Source organism: Anopheles gambiae, chromosome 2, assembly GCF_943734735.2.
Source record: "Anopheles gambiae chromosome 2, idAnoGambNW_F1_1, whole genome shotgun sequence".
Taxonomy (NCBI): domain Eukaryota; kingdom Metazoa; phylum Arthropoda; class Insecta; order Diptera; family Culicidae; genus Anopheles; species Anopheles gambiae.
The window spans coordinates 92,965,780-92,981,070 of NC_064601.1; the positions used below are offsets into that span (position 1 = coordinate 92,965,780).

Consider the following 15,291-nt stretch of genomic DNA (forward strand, 5'->3'; position numbering starts at 1 on the left):
GGTCACGGATCACAGCACGATGGTCTTCAGCTGTTGTAAGTAAGGACCAAGTAGAAGACGCAGTGCATCACAATAATGGTAAGTAAGTATGTGTTTTTCAACCTATAATTTGTTTGAAATTATTTCAAATTATTATAGTAGCGAAATTATTTATTTAGTAGCTAATTTAACTTATAAATTGTACGTAAGACACTCCATTCTTTATGTATTCACGAACCGGTTAGAAAATTGAAATTCAATAGCAGTTAGCCAAGACACAAACCAAAACGTTACGTGACGCGCCAGCTTGCATACAACCGAATTGTGCAAAACCGGTAGACAACAACCGGTTCGACTGATTCAAAGTTCAAACAGCAGCAGCAACGGCAGCAGCAAAAACAACAAGCGGCGGTTTGATTTCCTTAACTTTTATTTGCAATTCAATTCACTTTTAACTGTAGAAGCAATACATCGCGAAATCATGTTGCACGCACGTTTGTGCGCTACCACACACACACACACACACGGTATTTTGGCCGTTATTATCCGTCGCTTTGAAATGCACATTTACGTTTTGTCAATACTAGGTCGTCTGCTGGAAGAGGAGCTCCGTTTCGTTTTTTTGCGTTTCGGAGGGAGCGTGTGTGTGTGTGTGTGATTGCTCCAAAATGCACCTAAATCATCGTACAAAATAATTACAACTCTCTGATAATAGCAGCCCAGCACTCTTGCCTAATGCATGCTTCACCTGCCCGCCTACTGGGTGACCTCCTCTTCCTCAAATTTGTTGTTATGCTCGTGTGTGTTGGGTTTGCCTTCCCTTTTTTTTGCTTTGCAGACGACTCCTCTCCTAACTTTTCCCTTTTACAGTACTACGTATGCGTGTGTCTGCGTGTGCTATCGATAATAATAGTAGTAATCATTATTATTATTATATTAAAGTCATTAATATCCTCTCACTAGTCGCTAGTAGAAATATCATTAACATTACAAAAAAAAGAAGAAGATTATTAGTGTCAACTTGCTCAAAACTGGGGCTGTAGTAAATTGTTCATCTCTACTGTGTTTTTTTTTGTCTGCTAAAGGAGAGCTTGTGCGTTCTCTGCTCATTATTGTTGCGTTGTTATCTCTTGCGTTTCCAGCAGAATATGCATTTAGTATATATAATATTTTTGTTTTCCTTTTCTTTTCTTTTCTTTTTTGACTGGCTTTATCCTTCACTACTATTTGCCATGGGAAGTAGCTAAAACAGTTTTAGAACAAGCTAAAAAGAGAAGAAAAAAAAGATTGTATTTCCCTACTCCACTGTCTGTCCTCTAAACGAAGCAAGCTCAATTTTTAAGTCATGCCAACTGAATGGGATGCAAAACTGAAAATAAGCGTGAAAAGAGGAATATAATTGAAGTAACCTACTCATTAGGACAGTTTGGCTTAAATCTGTATACAATCAGATGGCACGTTAACAACATATTCGCTTGTTCGAAACAGAATGCGATACCACGCACAGGTCAAATGTCACCGAATCGGTCGCAGCTGCTTCTTCGCTAGTTTTGTTTTGAAAGAGATAATACGCTTACACACACCCACACTCACACACACGTAGAGGACAAATTCAAGTGTCGTATTACTTAAGCTGCTACATGATAGTTCGTTACTCTCCAACACACGATACTGACTAATTGCGTACCAACCACACATTCACTCACACACATTCACCATCACACTCACGCATGCACACACTCACACATTTTACTACACAAGAATTCCTTTGGGTCGTGAAGAACGGCATTTGAATAATTTAAAATTGCCTTCATCATCTACAATGCGCAACAAACAAGAAATAGGAGAGATTAAAAAAAAACGAACTCTTTGCAAAATCTCTCTCTCTCTTTCTCTCTTTCTCTCTCTCTCTCTCTCTCTCTCTCTCGCTCTCTCTCTCTCCCCCTATTTCTCTCTCTATCGTCATGTCGTTACTGTCAAGTGTTCGTGTCCATCTCAAGATCGAGTTCGATCTCTAGTATAACTCTGTTTCTCTGTTTCTCTCTCTCTCTCTCTCTCTCTCTCTCTCTCTCTCTCTCTCTCTACCTCCAGTAATCGTTCAGTCATTATCATCCTAAGCTAAACAGCCCTGGCCCTAAATAGCCCTAAAACACTCGCGCACACACACACTCAAACACACACTCCAAAACTACCACATGCTCTCTTTCTATCTCTCTCTCTCTATCTCGCTCTTGCGCCGCCACTGATCGAATGATCGTCGCCATTTTGGACGCGCAGCGCGCCATCTTCCTCATAGTAAAGCACGAGCTCGCAATACGTGCTCCATTTGCGTGTGCTCTCTGCCTTACCGCACCAGTGCCTCCCATCCACCTCACTGCAGATCACTTTCCAGCTCCACGTGCTGGTCTTGCTGCGTTTCCGGCGGCTCCTCCTCCGGTTCCGTCGCCAGCCCTTGCGCTTTGTCCAGCGGCAGCGGCAGCACCTCCGGCGGCAGCACCAAGATGGCGGACGAGGAAGCCAATCCCGCCCCGCCGTAGCTGCCGTCGTCGTGGATCAGGTTCTTAAACTCCAGGATGGTCTGCATGGTGGTGGTGGTGGTAGTCGGGACAGTGGGCGGTCCGTCGTGCCCACCGTCCGACGCGCTGCCATCCTCGGACCCGCCCGCTGCCGAACGTCCAACATCGTTGTTTTCGTCGCGATTTTGTGTCGCTCCGCCGGCCCGATCGTGCTGTTCCGGGCCAGTTTCGTACTTGAGCTCATCGTACGGTTGCTGCTGCGGGATGGTGAGCACACTCACGCCCGGTTCGTCGTCTAGTTCGTCCTCGTTCGGGGGTAGCAGCTCGTCGTCGGTAGCGTGCGTCTTCTGGATGGTGTTTGGGAGCGATGATAACGGACCGTTGGTGGAAGGGGACGCTGCCACGCTAACTACACCAGCGGAACCGATCGGTGGATGAGCCGCCACAACGGACACTGGCGGTGGTGGTGGTGGTGCACTGGTCGAAGCTTCGTACAGGATCGGTATGGGAGCGACGGTAGCGAGGGCTAGAGGAACGCCTGGAGGAAGAATCGGCGCTGCAAGCGGGACAGCAGCGGAAGGTACTACCGGTACCGCGGCTGCTGGTGGTGGTGGCGGTGGTGCAACTGCGGCTGCCGCCGGCATGACAAGCGTTGACGGGACGAGAATCTGCACAATTGATGGTGGCTGGATCATGACGTTCGAGGGTACGAGCGGAGCCTGCGGCTTGAGGAGTGGCTGGAGCATCGCGATCGGCGGCTGGATAAAGATCGGCGTCTCGACCGGCATCTGCTGCGGGACGATACAGTGGGCCACCCCGTTCAGGCGGGTGTGGTAGAACTCCATCTGGTTGATCAGCTCCGGGAGCGATTCATTGCAGAGGACGGGATTTTCTGGAGAAAACAGAGATGAAGATAGAGGAACATAAGGAAGGTCCTAAACAATATCCAAAAGAGTTAACACGTACCATCGAGGAAGATCTCCAATCGATTGGGCACTCCATGATTACTGCAGCGCGTGTTGGAGACAAGATCCACCGACAACTCCCGGATCATGTTCTTCGAAAGGTCGGCCACGCACAGGATCGGCAAACCGTGGAAGTCCTTGTGCATCGTCGTCAGCTGGTTGTAGGACGCATTCAGTGACTCCAGCGAGGGCAGGAACGTCTACCACAAAAAAGGAGGAAGATGTCGTAAATCAATGTTGTTGGGGAAGATCTCCTGGTAGTATAGCTCTCTTACCTTGGACAGTTCCTCCAGTGTCTTGAGCTGGTTGAATGACAGATCCAGCCGCTCCAGCTCCTCCATCCCGATCAGGTCGTTCGGCGTGATCGTCTGCAGCTCGTTGTGGGCAACGTTCAGAATGCGCAGATTGTTCAGCCCCATCAGTGCGCCGTCCAGCGACCTGAGCCGATTGTTGTGCAGCCGCAGCTCGGAAATGATCAGCCCCGAATCGATCATGTTCTCCATCCGGCCGCTCAGCACCTCGATCCGGTTGTGGGACAGGTCCAGCAGCCGCAGCTTGCGCAAACCGGCCACCTCCTGGAGCGAAAACTCCTGCAGCCGATTCTCGCTAAAGTTCGCATTGATCAGTCCCTTGCAGTTGAGCAGCGAGCCGTTCAGGTTGACCAGCCAATTGCCCGCCAGGTTCAACTCCTCCAGCCGTTCCGCTTCGAGAAACTCGTCCCGCCGCAGCTCACTGATCTGGTTGTCCTGGGCGAGCAGTTTCGTCAGATGGGTGGCGCGGGCCAGCAGTCCATCGAGCGATCGGAGCCGATTGCCCGGGACGCACAGGTTGTCGAGATTCTTCAGAAAGCGCAACTCGCCCGGCAGCTGCTCGAGCTTATTGTTCTGCGCGGTGATCATCATCAGATTCGGCGATCCGAGCGGCAGCTCACCGTCCAGCGTGGTCAGATTGTTCTCGTTGATGAACAGCAGCTTCAGCTCGTCCAGATGGCGGATGCTGCCGTTCAGTGAGCGCAGCTGGTTCACGCTGAGCTGCAGCGAGTGAATCGTTTTCGGCAGTGCGTCCGTATCGATGCGCTGCAGCTGATTGTTGCCCATGATCAGATGGCGCAGGTTCTGCAGATGCCGGAACGTGTCGCCGGAGATGTAGCGGATGCGGCTGCGGGCCATATCCAGTGTGCCGAGGTTTGGCATCTGCTCGAACATGTCCGGCGGTATCTCCTCGAGCAGGTTGTCCGCCGCGCTGAACAGATCGAGCCGGGGTAGGTTGCGGAACGAAGACACCGGAAGATGACTGACGGGAGGGCGAGAGAATGCGAGATTGGATTTTTTGTTATTTTTAAATTTAAAAACAGATCTTTTGGTTAGAAGCAATGCTTCCGCAGAGTATGATAGAGTTTTTAGTACTTGGTTTTAGTACAACACTTTGTAGCAGTGCTTTTGAGTGCCGCCAGGCCCCGCGGCCCCTTGTTGTAAGCGGCCGATGGGCGTCAGCAGCAATCAAAGCATCTTGTTGACCTTTCGTTTGCACCAAAATAGTAAACAGGCATGGCGCGATGACAGTACGAGAAGTTACCAGTGTGCATCCCGATCACGCCCGCGGGTGAGCCCATTTGTGTTTGTTTTTATTCACCAGTGCGCCTGCCTGCAATGTGAACAAACGCTCATGAATGGACGGTGTGAGCATGGGTCAGTATAAATCAAGCCATCGCTTGATTGCTGCCCGGTTTTGTTCCTTTTTTTTCTTCTTCTTCTCTTGTTATTGTTGTTAACCCATCAACATTGAGGCAGTGTAGCAGCCGCCCCATACCGAGCGTCATCCGTGTAGTAGCGGTGTGTCCGCGTGTTAGGCCGTAGGCGTTAAATGGCTTCATAAGTTCTGATTTAATTAATTAATACACTCTAAGTGACGTTCGACGGACGACGGGCTATGCGCTTGGGGCCAGTTGACAAAACTGTGCAACATACTGTGCAACAGTTTGCAACCAACCAACCAACCAACCAAACACGCTCAGGCGTTCAGGGGCAATATGTTGCTCGCGCAGTTCTGGTGCGCATCATCACATCATCATGCGCAGCTCCGATCAGGCGCGTGAGGTGCCCTGAACCAATTAACACGATCGTAAATCAGTGCTGAAATTATTAAACATTATTGTTATGGGCTCCCCATAACCCCCTTTCCCCCAAGCACGCCATCCCGAGGCGCATTCTGCAGCAGAACACGTTCCGATTTGTTACTGCTGATTGATAACGCCGTCCCTTCCGTTCGGTCCTTGGTTTCCACCTCTCCCTCCGATACGATTGACACACACACGCGCGTTATCGAGGAAGAAGCGTTCCCTGTCTCTGAGACAGCCACCTCTATCCCGGCCTGCCTGCGTCCCATCAGGAAGCTTTTGGTCGTCGCCGGTTATGGATCGTAAAACTTCTTGACGCCATCGAGACGCGTGTAACCTGGCGTCTACTGAGGCACGAGAGAGGGAGGATGTGTGGTTTGCAATCCCCTCAAGCTCTCAAAGCTTGTGATGCTCCATTTACCCGCACGGTGACTTCGCTCCCGGGTGGGATTGCTACGCCATATTTTGCTGAATCAATTAGCGAAAAAGTGAAAAGTCTCTTGATGTGTGGGATATTCTTGTGATGAGACTGTTTTGTGGTGGTCGTCAGACGATGAAGCAGACGAGCAATGGAGCCAGACAGACGATATTCATGACATTGGCCATATTTTAATCAATGTTTGACAAGACATATAAGGGGTTGGTTATCGGTTGTCAACGACATTTTCAAGAACGGGATCTTTCTTTTGCTTATCATTCTCAGCTTATGATAACTGTGGAATGTCAACTAACAATAACGCTGTTGCCTGTTGCCGGTATTTTTAACGAGCTGTATCGTTCAGGATCGTTATATTACTCCTTGAAGAGCCCTGGGATATTATGGCAGACAATCCTGACTAGTGATGGGAGCTCGGAATCGGACCTACCCGATTTCGGTTCCGTGTTCAGAATCAATTCCGGAGCCGATTACGATGCTGGAATCGATTCCGATTCCGGAGTCGAGTCCGGAGTTGTTTCCGGAGCGATTCTGAAGTTGAATCCGGAGCCGATTCCGATCCGGGATCGGCTCCGGAATCGATTCCAGGATCATAATCGGCTCCGGAATCAGAATCGCCTCCGGAATCGGAATCGACCTGGGCATCGGAATTTGCTCCGGCAACGGATTCAGGCTTAACTCAGAAATGGAGTTAGCTACGGATTGAGAATTTTGTTTTTGAATTGAAATAAGAAGTTTGGGAAGCGAAATAAGTCCGGGAATCTCCATGTGAATAAATCATTTACAAGTAAATTTTGATTCTTTGCCGCTATCAACACGTAGCATCATTGGACCCAAACGCCTATACCTATGAAGATGGCGAAACCGACTCCGTTTCGAGGCCAATTCTGATTCCGGAGCCAATTCCGATTCCGGAGCCGATTCCAGAGCCGATTCCGGAACCAATTCCGGAACCAATTCCGGACCCGATTCCGGAACCAATTTCGGAGCCGATCCCGGAACCAATTCCGGAGTCAATTACGGAATCGATTCCGGAAACTGATTCCGGACCTACTATCCGGAATCGATTCCAGAAAAACTTCGGAGCTAGCCGGAATCGATTCCGACGAAATCTTCATTTTTCTCATCACTATTCCTGACTAATCTCCGAGACATTCGGGACACGGTCCTAGAAGATCTTTTTAGCGTTCAAAATAGCCATGCGTGTGACTAAGGGCGACCTTTGGTCTTTGCGACCTATCCGAAGATCCTGAAGACATAGGGAACATTAACGATATCAAGTCTGGATGATCCTGAGATAGCTGGAAGGACCTTAAAGTAATTTCAGTCATGCCAAGGAAAACCAAAGAACCTTTCAAATGCGCCTGCACCAATAACAATAATTGCATTAAATAGGATTATTGTACTAAGATCAAAATTATCAGCAAATGTTCATATAACCTTCAGTTGACGCCTTTTCTACGTGCAAGATTCCTGTTCCTCATTCCCACTGGTTAAACATGTCCCTTTTTTCGCAACTGTTTAACTTTAACGCACACACAAAACACACCCCTAATCCTATGCTACTGCGCCATAGCGTGTAGAGAGAAGAGTGGTCGTTCCTCTTCCGTGCCGTTCCGTTTCGGTCTTAGATCGCTCGGCAAGATTCAACACGTTTCCTACGCGAACATAGTCGCTCTCCCTCAAGCACACACACACACACACACACACACACACACACACACACACACACACACACACACACACACACACACACACATACAATCTCGTTCTCTTCTTGCCCTTTTTCGACTTGGTAAATCTGTTGGTAAAGCGAACGTGCCACAACGGTAAAACGGAACCTCACACGTGGGGAGGGGTGGCACCCATTAACCGTGGTCGCAGCTGATCGCAGCGCCAAGAAGCGTGATAAGTCACACACACACCGTTTGCTTTTCCATTTTTTTTATGCGCCTCTTCCAACGTTTACCAACCAACCTGGGTTGGGTTGGGTTTGTTTCAAATTAGAATGACGCGTATCATAAGCGAATATCCCTTTCGGGGTTCGCGGCCCGAGACCCGATCGATGGTGCGGTGGACTTTCAAGCACGCGGATGGAAGCGGATGGAGGTTCGTTGTTTTGCGTCAGCATTACTCAGCACTGTGTTTTTTCTCTCTCTCTCTCTCGAAGGCTATCGATTTGAGCCGATTTGATCGATCCACAGTCCTGTCCGTAGTCCTTTTTGCTTCGAAGTGGAAGTTAAAATTGGGCTTTCGTTGCACATTAGAGTGGTTCAGCTCGGTCAGTGGCGAACGAATTTGTGGCGGGTGGCGTTTAGATCACTATCGCTCCAAGGCGTCTATTTCATTTCAGTCGTTTTCTACTGACGTAAATGATGAATTAGTTGCTTTCTATCGTTTAATTCCACTGTCCAGGTATTGCCTTGTTATGTTCAACGAGATACAATCTCGCTAAAACCATAGACTAAGACCTAATGCCTTTACTGACAAAGCGTGCTCCAGTCAGACAAGGAGATCTGAATGGATAGGCGCACACCGAATTATGGCATGACTGGATGGAAATATCTTTTTTTTTCTAACAAAGTCTGGTAAGACCATAAAAGAAAACGAGTCGTGTGGATTATCATCAATTCCCTGTGTTTAGAATGTATCTGCAGCCATGTAGCATGGTCGCTTTATGCGACGCTTTGATGCCGTACGAGGTACAATATCTTGAAGAGATCTTCAAAATTCTTCCGGTCTGCGTACGAAACTCTTACCACAGTTCCAGTCGGTGCCGTTGCACCTCATTTGATGCATCAGGGCAAATACAAGAACTCCAAGAACACTTCCGTTGCGACCATTTCTTCTCGCCCTGATCACTATCGGCCAAACCCTTCACCGTTGGGCGAGAGCACATTGCATTTGCAACAGAACAAACCGTCGCGCGCGATCGTTGCCCACAGGCGAATGCTTCGCTAACCACATGATGGATAAAACGGACTCTTTGTCGTTCCGTTTCCTGGGAATTGGCTGGCACAGATAGCCCTGCGGACCCGCTGTATACACGCTTTCTCGCCGGGGTCAACACCGTGGGGTCAAGTTGGAGAAAATCGAACCCCGGACCGCTGTTTAAGCGACTGGCTAGCGCCACCACCATCATGTTACCGTGTGTGTGTGGTGCTCGACGATCTTGGCAAGATTTCTCCTCCACGCGGGATGCTGAATGATGCGTGATTGTTTTCTTCTCCAAGTCTTCCGGCCTGGAGCGGGGGGAAGAGTCCAAGGGAGAGGTTCATTTTGTCGGAGGGCCAGGGTTCCACGGGTTCGCCAACATGACCGAGCGACCGAGAGTTGGCATGGCGCCGTGGTGCGCCGTTTGATATGATTTGATTGGAGTCGACCGATAATTGAAATCAATCAATGGTAATTCAATTAAACTCCGTGTCCCGGTCGGTGTCAACTGGTTAGTGCCACGATGTGACGATGTGACGATGCGGACCAAACAGCAAACCCCGCGTTTGGTTGGACATCAGCTTTTTGCTTCGTAACGTGTCCGCCCGGTACCGTTCTACGCAGTGGTTTCAGTACGGACGGCATTCTGCTAGCTTGGGGTAGTTTTGGGTTGCATTGGGTCATGTCTTGAATGTCGTTTTACATGTGGGCATTACACTTGTGTGCAATCAAATCACGAATTTTCTCAGAAACAGAATAGAGTTTGGAGATTTTGCGCTCTTTCGGTTGATATTTTGGTCTCGAAAAGTAGCTAAAGCGCGATTAAGCCTCTCTAAGCCAAACCAACATAACCATATACACACTGACCTCCTCTTGTTGGTAATTTCTAAAGATATTGAAGTGTTGTTAAAGTGAGAAGGTCTGAGGCCTGGTTCGAGCAATCGACTAGGTCGTGCAAAATAACTCGAATAAGAGAAAATTGTGATCTAAAGGAAACATCAGTTGTTTTTGATCTCGTCTGAGCGGTAGACAATCACTCAGAAATGTCCATTGATGGTTCTGTTCAATGAAAAAACCTTATCTCTGTTATAAGACGGAATCGTGGTAAAAACCGATCCTAAAATCTGGATTGGCATGGCAAGGTGTACGTATCTGTAATGATCGTACTTTCTCGGATACTACTCTAATAATTTTGGAGCAGTATCCTAATATCCCAATTTAAATCGGAACTGACTAACAAGGTCTGCAAAGGTTTATAGTTTCTATTCACGAGGGACGACGTTGAAACATGTAGAGCATTAGGTAGGCTTAATTTACTCAAGATTCAAACAAAATTTGCAGCATGGAATAATATTTTGTGTGCATAGGTCAATGTAAACGCCAGGTTTTGATATTCGTAGTTGAAGCGAATATATAAAATATGAAATGTAAGGAAAACCCAAGAATTTTGGATTTTTTTTAGAAAATTTTAAAGCAAATGCTTCTTTGGAATTAAAAAACAACTGAAGGGAGCATTGCTAGGAGTGAAATATTTGAAGTGTATTCTGCATTGGCCGGTCTCGTGGTACAGTCGTCAACTAGTACGACTTAACAACATGCCCGTCATGGGTTCAAGCCTCGAATAGACCGTGTCCCCGTACGTAGGACTGACTATCCTGCTATGGTAACAATAAGTCACTGAAAGCCATGCTCACTTCCACTAGTGCGTACAGGCAGGCAGGCCTTGACCGACAACGGTTGCTGTGCCAAAAAAGAAGAAGAAGAAGAAGATTCTGCATAGAAATCGTTAAAAAATTGTTTCAGTGTAAGGAAATTTCCAAGAATTTCTCGCCAGTCGAGTTTTTTGTCCCTGCTCCCTTGAGGGGAACCATACGCAAACAAACACCACCAAAGCCCAAAGCGGACGCCTGGTGGGCCGTACACACACGCAGCACCTCCAGATGGTACATGCCAACCGCTGCTTGTCAAACTTGAAACCAAATTTGATCTCATACAACGCGACCAGCAGCACACCCGAGCTAAAGCGAAAATCAAATTCCCGCTATAACCGTTAACTGTCACAACGTCACAGCAGCAACAAAAACAGAAGACCAAAAAACAACAACCAAACCGGGGGTTTTCCCCGCACGAAGAAGAAGCACAAAACCAGCGCTCGCGCGTAGCTGGTTGGCGTATTTCATTGACAGTGCGACGTGCGGATGGGATGCTGCGTTCCTGGAAGATGGTGGGTGGGAAAGTATTATTTTCAACCGCATCTTCTCAACGATCGAAACCCACAGGACTGCAGTGGGCTGCCGTGTTTACTTTGTGGCCCGTCAGCCGGGGGAGGGAAAACCCAACCGGCCTGCTCAAATTTCCCATCCATCCATCGGGTGGGTGCTGTGCTGTGTGCCGGGTTGTGGCAGGTAATATACGGACGGCGAAAGGCAAGTGCGTGAGACACACACACACACACACACACACACACACACACACACACACACACACACTAAATCCCTTCCCTAAAAGCAAAGGAGATGAAACACGAGCAAAGGATGAGGGTTGACACGGGTGCAGCTGAATAAATACGACGCAGTCAAAAAGCCAAAAATGCCAGGAGCAGGGTAGCAGGGCAAGTCGCCCAGGGTTGTGACTGCATCTGCCCGTGACTTGTTGTGCTGCATGTGTCATGGATGTGTTTGCCAGTTTGCAGTTTTTACCCACAGTTTGGCACACTGATAAGGGTGCGAATTGATGTCTAATTAATTCCACCGACGGACGTTTTATTTACAAACTGCGTTTCCGCTGTGGAACATTTGATGCAGCTTTCCTTCTCTAATTTAATGCCAAACGTAACCGTTTGCCGTCGTTCACAGCCACATCGCGCTGTAACGTCGCACGGCTTTCGGGCCTCGGTTGCGTGTGTATTACAGCACCGCGAAACCTGATTCCTCCGCGGCTGAACGACGATGTGTGTGTGTGTGTGTCTTTGATGAAGTGCGCCATCCGTCACAACACGCGTCAACCACCAACGCAGCGCTGCTTCGATAGGTGAGCGTTTGGAGGGTACTCACACACCGTTCAGCAAACTGCGCCACCGACGACGACGTCGCGGTGTTGCGAGAGTGTTGTTATTTGTTTACAACGCCACGGCTACGGCCAGGGTAACGAGCGGATTACGTACGGCAAAGATCGCACTTTTACACAGCCTCCGCTCCTTTAGCGTGTTGGTGATTGCCGCGTGGGTTCCTACGCCGTGTTATCGGGGACTCTCGGGGACCCTGATAAGCGCACCACCAAAACGATCACTCACCACACATAGGATGAGCGTGTGTGTGTGTGTGTGGGCGCGTTTCAATGATCCTTCCTGAGCGTGATCCCGAGATCGCCACCGTTATCAATTGATCGGATCGGATCGGGGCAATCGTTTGATGCGCGTCATGCGCGTCAACGTCAATCGCGCTCCAATCGCGCAACGGGGGAGAATTTGCCAATCAATCAACAACAACGCCCCACGCCTGTAAGCGGACTTTCAGCAAGTTAGTTTACCAGGGAATTTCCCCCTCCCTCCACACCCCCCACCCCCCCCCCCCCCCCCCCCCCCCTAATGCTTACCTCAGATTGTCAAAGTTTATCCGCAGCGATTTGATGTTCATGTTCATCTCCCAGAACGAAAGCGCGGCCAGATCGAGCAGCTGCGAGTGCGAAATCGTCAGCCAGATGTTGTGATCCTCGGTGAAGCGGTCCTGCAGCGCGTTCACTACCTGCCCGAACGACTCCATCTGCTCGCACTTCACGTCGATGTTGTTCGCGAACAGCCCGGGCGAGCAGGTGCAGGGCGATATTTCGCGCCGCACCGCACAGTTCAGCGAGGCCGAAGCCGTCATGCCGATGATCGTGTACAGCAGCGTCGCCATCGCTGCTGCTGCTGAGGTTTCTCGATGTTCGGATTGGAGAGTTGTGACACTTTTTTTTTGTTGGGATTGTTTCAAACACAAAAAGCTATCAACACTGATGAAAGTATAGAGTTGGGCGCCACACTATCACTATCGTTAGTTTGTGACACACGCACTGGACACACTTGCGCACAGAAACGCACACTAGCGCGCACAGAGAAATTTGGACACTTTTGCACTTTAGAATCTAGAAAGTGAGAGAGGGCTAGGAAAGAAAGCAACACAATTAATCAAACACCTGTAACACTCACACCAACACACAGACACACACACACGGGCGAACGAAAGGATAGTGGCAGCTCGGCCTCTAAACAATCGCACCGAAGTCTCACGGAGCGTTCACTTTCACCCTACTCTACACACATGGAGCGTTCTGCTTCTACCAACACACTCTGCTGGACTTGGCACCGCACAAAGCCACTAGCCGAGCCACCAGCTGATCGGGCAGCTGATCGGGTCGATCGGGTACCGCGCCATCGACAGAGCGGGAAGCTGCCGGAAGAGTCTCGCGACGCGTTCGATCTGTACGCTGGCGCAACAACAACCGCGTTTGGGCGCGTTCACTCTCGAGATTATACGCGCGCGCGCGCTTACACCACTGCTCCCTCTGCACTGTGTGTGCTTTGCTGCCGATTAGTTGCGCGTCCCGCGTTCGGTTTGATGACTTGGCGCAAACCGCTCGACCGCCCTGCCAATCACACACTCCGCATGTAGTGCGCGCGCGTTTGCCGCGAGATCGTGGTGTAGCTGTGTCGTGCATTACAATCTTTTTTCGCTCGTCTTCGGGCCGGCCCTCCCTTGTCCAAAGGCATGCAAACTGCATGCATGCATGCATGCCTGCCTGTACACCACCCCACGGGGCCCACAGGCCACAGGGGTGTTTACGTTTTTACGAGCCCGCTTGGTTTGCTTGGCTCAGCGATAATCCGCAAAACGGAGCGGTAATAATGCGAAGCCCTCTCCAAACGATCGTCTAGCGCCACCACGAGCGCTCGCTCACACACACACACACACACGCGATCACCCAATACTACCGCGGCGGAGGGCTGGAAAGAAGGACAACAAACAATAAAAAGGCAGCGCCGGCGGCTACCGATTCGATTATATTGCCGCACTCGCCGAAGGAGTCCAATTTCTGCAGTGCAAAGCGGCTCGTATTATTCCTCCCCTAACGGTAGCTCAAAACAACACCCTCTTCTTCACCCCTATAAGCAAAATGGAGGAGGAAGAGTTAGAAAGAATTAGAAGGGAAGAAAATCATGGAAAATACCAAAAAAAAGCGGGACTTTCACCCATACCCATCCCAAAGGAGAGAGAGTGAAAGGGAAGTAGAGTCTGTTGATCAAGAATCTTCCAACTCCAGCACTGTGGTCCGTGTGTGTGTGTGTGTGTATATTGGTGCGTGTGTGTCACTGGCGGGTCCGATAAGACGCCGTCGTCTAGACACACACGCACACGGGAAGATTTCAATGTCTCTTTTCCTTCGGGAAGTCTTGGCATTGCCAATCGAGATTTGCAAATCGTAGATGAATCACTCGGCGCAACGTGCCTTATCCGCAACACTGCCGCACCACAGACGCAGCGAACTTAACTCGCTCTCTCGCTCGCTTTCGCTGGTGCGAAAAGAAACAACCTTTCTTCAAAACCAAACCGTTCACCTCCGATCGAAGATCGCACTTTGCTTGTGTCTCTGTGCACGTCGTCCGTTCACGGAGGGTTCGGGCGTTACGGCCAATCGCGCTGGAACTACTCTCACGACTCACGGTTGACCCGAACTCCCGATAAGCGGCGTAACGCCGCCGGCCTGCTTTGCCCTGTTTTGCCCCCCCCCCCCCCTCCCCCACTGTTTGTCACACCGGGCACCGGGGGCCTTCTCATCACCGATCACTGCACGGGCACACGCACACACGCACACACAGATACACTCACTGGCGCCTCCGTACAAGTCAATTTGTCCGTTATCACCAAAAGGCGGAAGGTGCGAGACGGGAAGGCCCTCTTCGGGCTAGAACCGTTACCGTTGTAACGCTCAGTGCGTAACGACGCGACTGTGCCCGTACTGCTGCTGCTGCTGCTACTGATGACGATGCTGCGGACCACGGACGGCCGATGTCTGCATCCTACCACGTTCTCAATACGATTGAGCGCCGAGCGAAACGGACCGTTTCCTTTTAAGAAACCGGTGGAAAAACAAATCACCCGCGCAATCCCGCGCCGCGGTCCCGCTCGCACAACCCGGCTCCTGTTCCACCCGACGGGGGCAGCAGCCCACCGGAGCATCCTTGCTCTCAGCGGACTCGCTCTCACTCTCCGTCTCTCTCTACTGTTGGCCGTTTTAGCTCTTTGCCTCTCTCCTTTTCGTGTGTGTGTGTGTGTGTGAGTGTGTGTCTCTGTTACTCGTGCTAGCTCT

At 49.9% G+C, this 15,291-nt stretch overlaps 1 protein-coding gene across 3 annotated transcripts; it reads right to left on the bottom strand.

Annotated features, from left to right (window-relative positions):
* Window positions 1–391: 391 nt before the first annotated feature.
* LOC1276633 (uncharacterized) lies at window positions 392–15,048 on the bottom strand. Of its 3 annotated transcripts, none has more exons than XM_061645374.1 (5): window positions 14,900–15,048; window positions 12,541–13,086; window positions 3,736–4,753; window positions 3,462–3,660; window positions 392–3,387 (listed from the first exon to the last, which is right to left on the bottom strand). In XM_061645374.1, the coding sequence occupies exons 2-5, from the start codon at window positions 12,840–12,842 to the stop codon at window positions 2,351–2,353; spliced, it is 2,556 nt and encodes an 851-aa protein (XP_061501358.1). In that variant the 5' UTR covers window positions 12,843–13,086; window positions 14,900–15,048; the 3' UTR covers window positions 392–2,350. The 3 variants fall into 3 exon arrangements, with proteins under 3 accessions (XP_061501358.1, XP_061501360.1, XP_061501359.1); XM_061645376.1 differs by having other exon boundaries at window positions 12,541–13,068; window positions 14,900–15,032; XM_061645375.1 differs by lacking the exon at window positions 14,900–15,048 and adding an exon at window positions 13,245–13,490.
* Window positions 15,049–15,291: the final 243 nt, after the last annotated feature.

Bases quoted from the DNA above. Each gene is read 5' to 3' on its own strand.
- LOC1276633 (XM_061645374.1), bottom strand. From the start codon at position 12,842: ATGGCGACGCTGCTGTACACGATCATCGGCATGACGGCTTCGGCCTCG. The intron at 3,661-3,735 runs GTAAGAGAGCTA...TTTTTGTGGTAG, and splicing joins CACTGGAGGAACTGTCCAAG to ACGTTCCTGCCCTCGCTGGA. The intron at 3,388-3,461 runs GTACGTGTTAAC...TGTTTTCTCCAG, and splicing joins ATTGGAGATCTTCCTCGATG to AAAATCCCGTCCTCTGCAAT.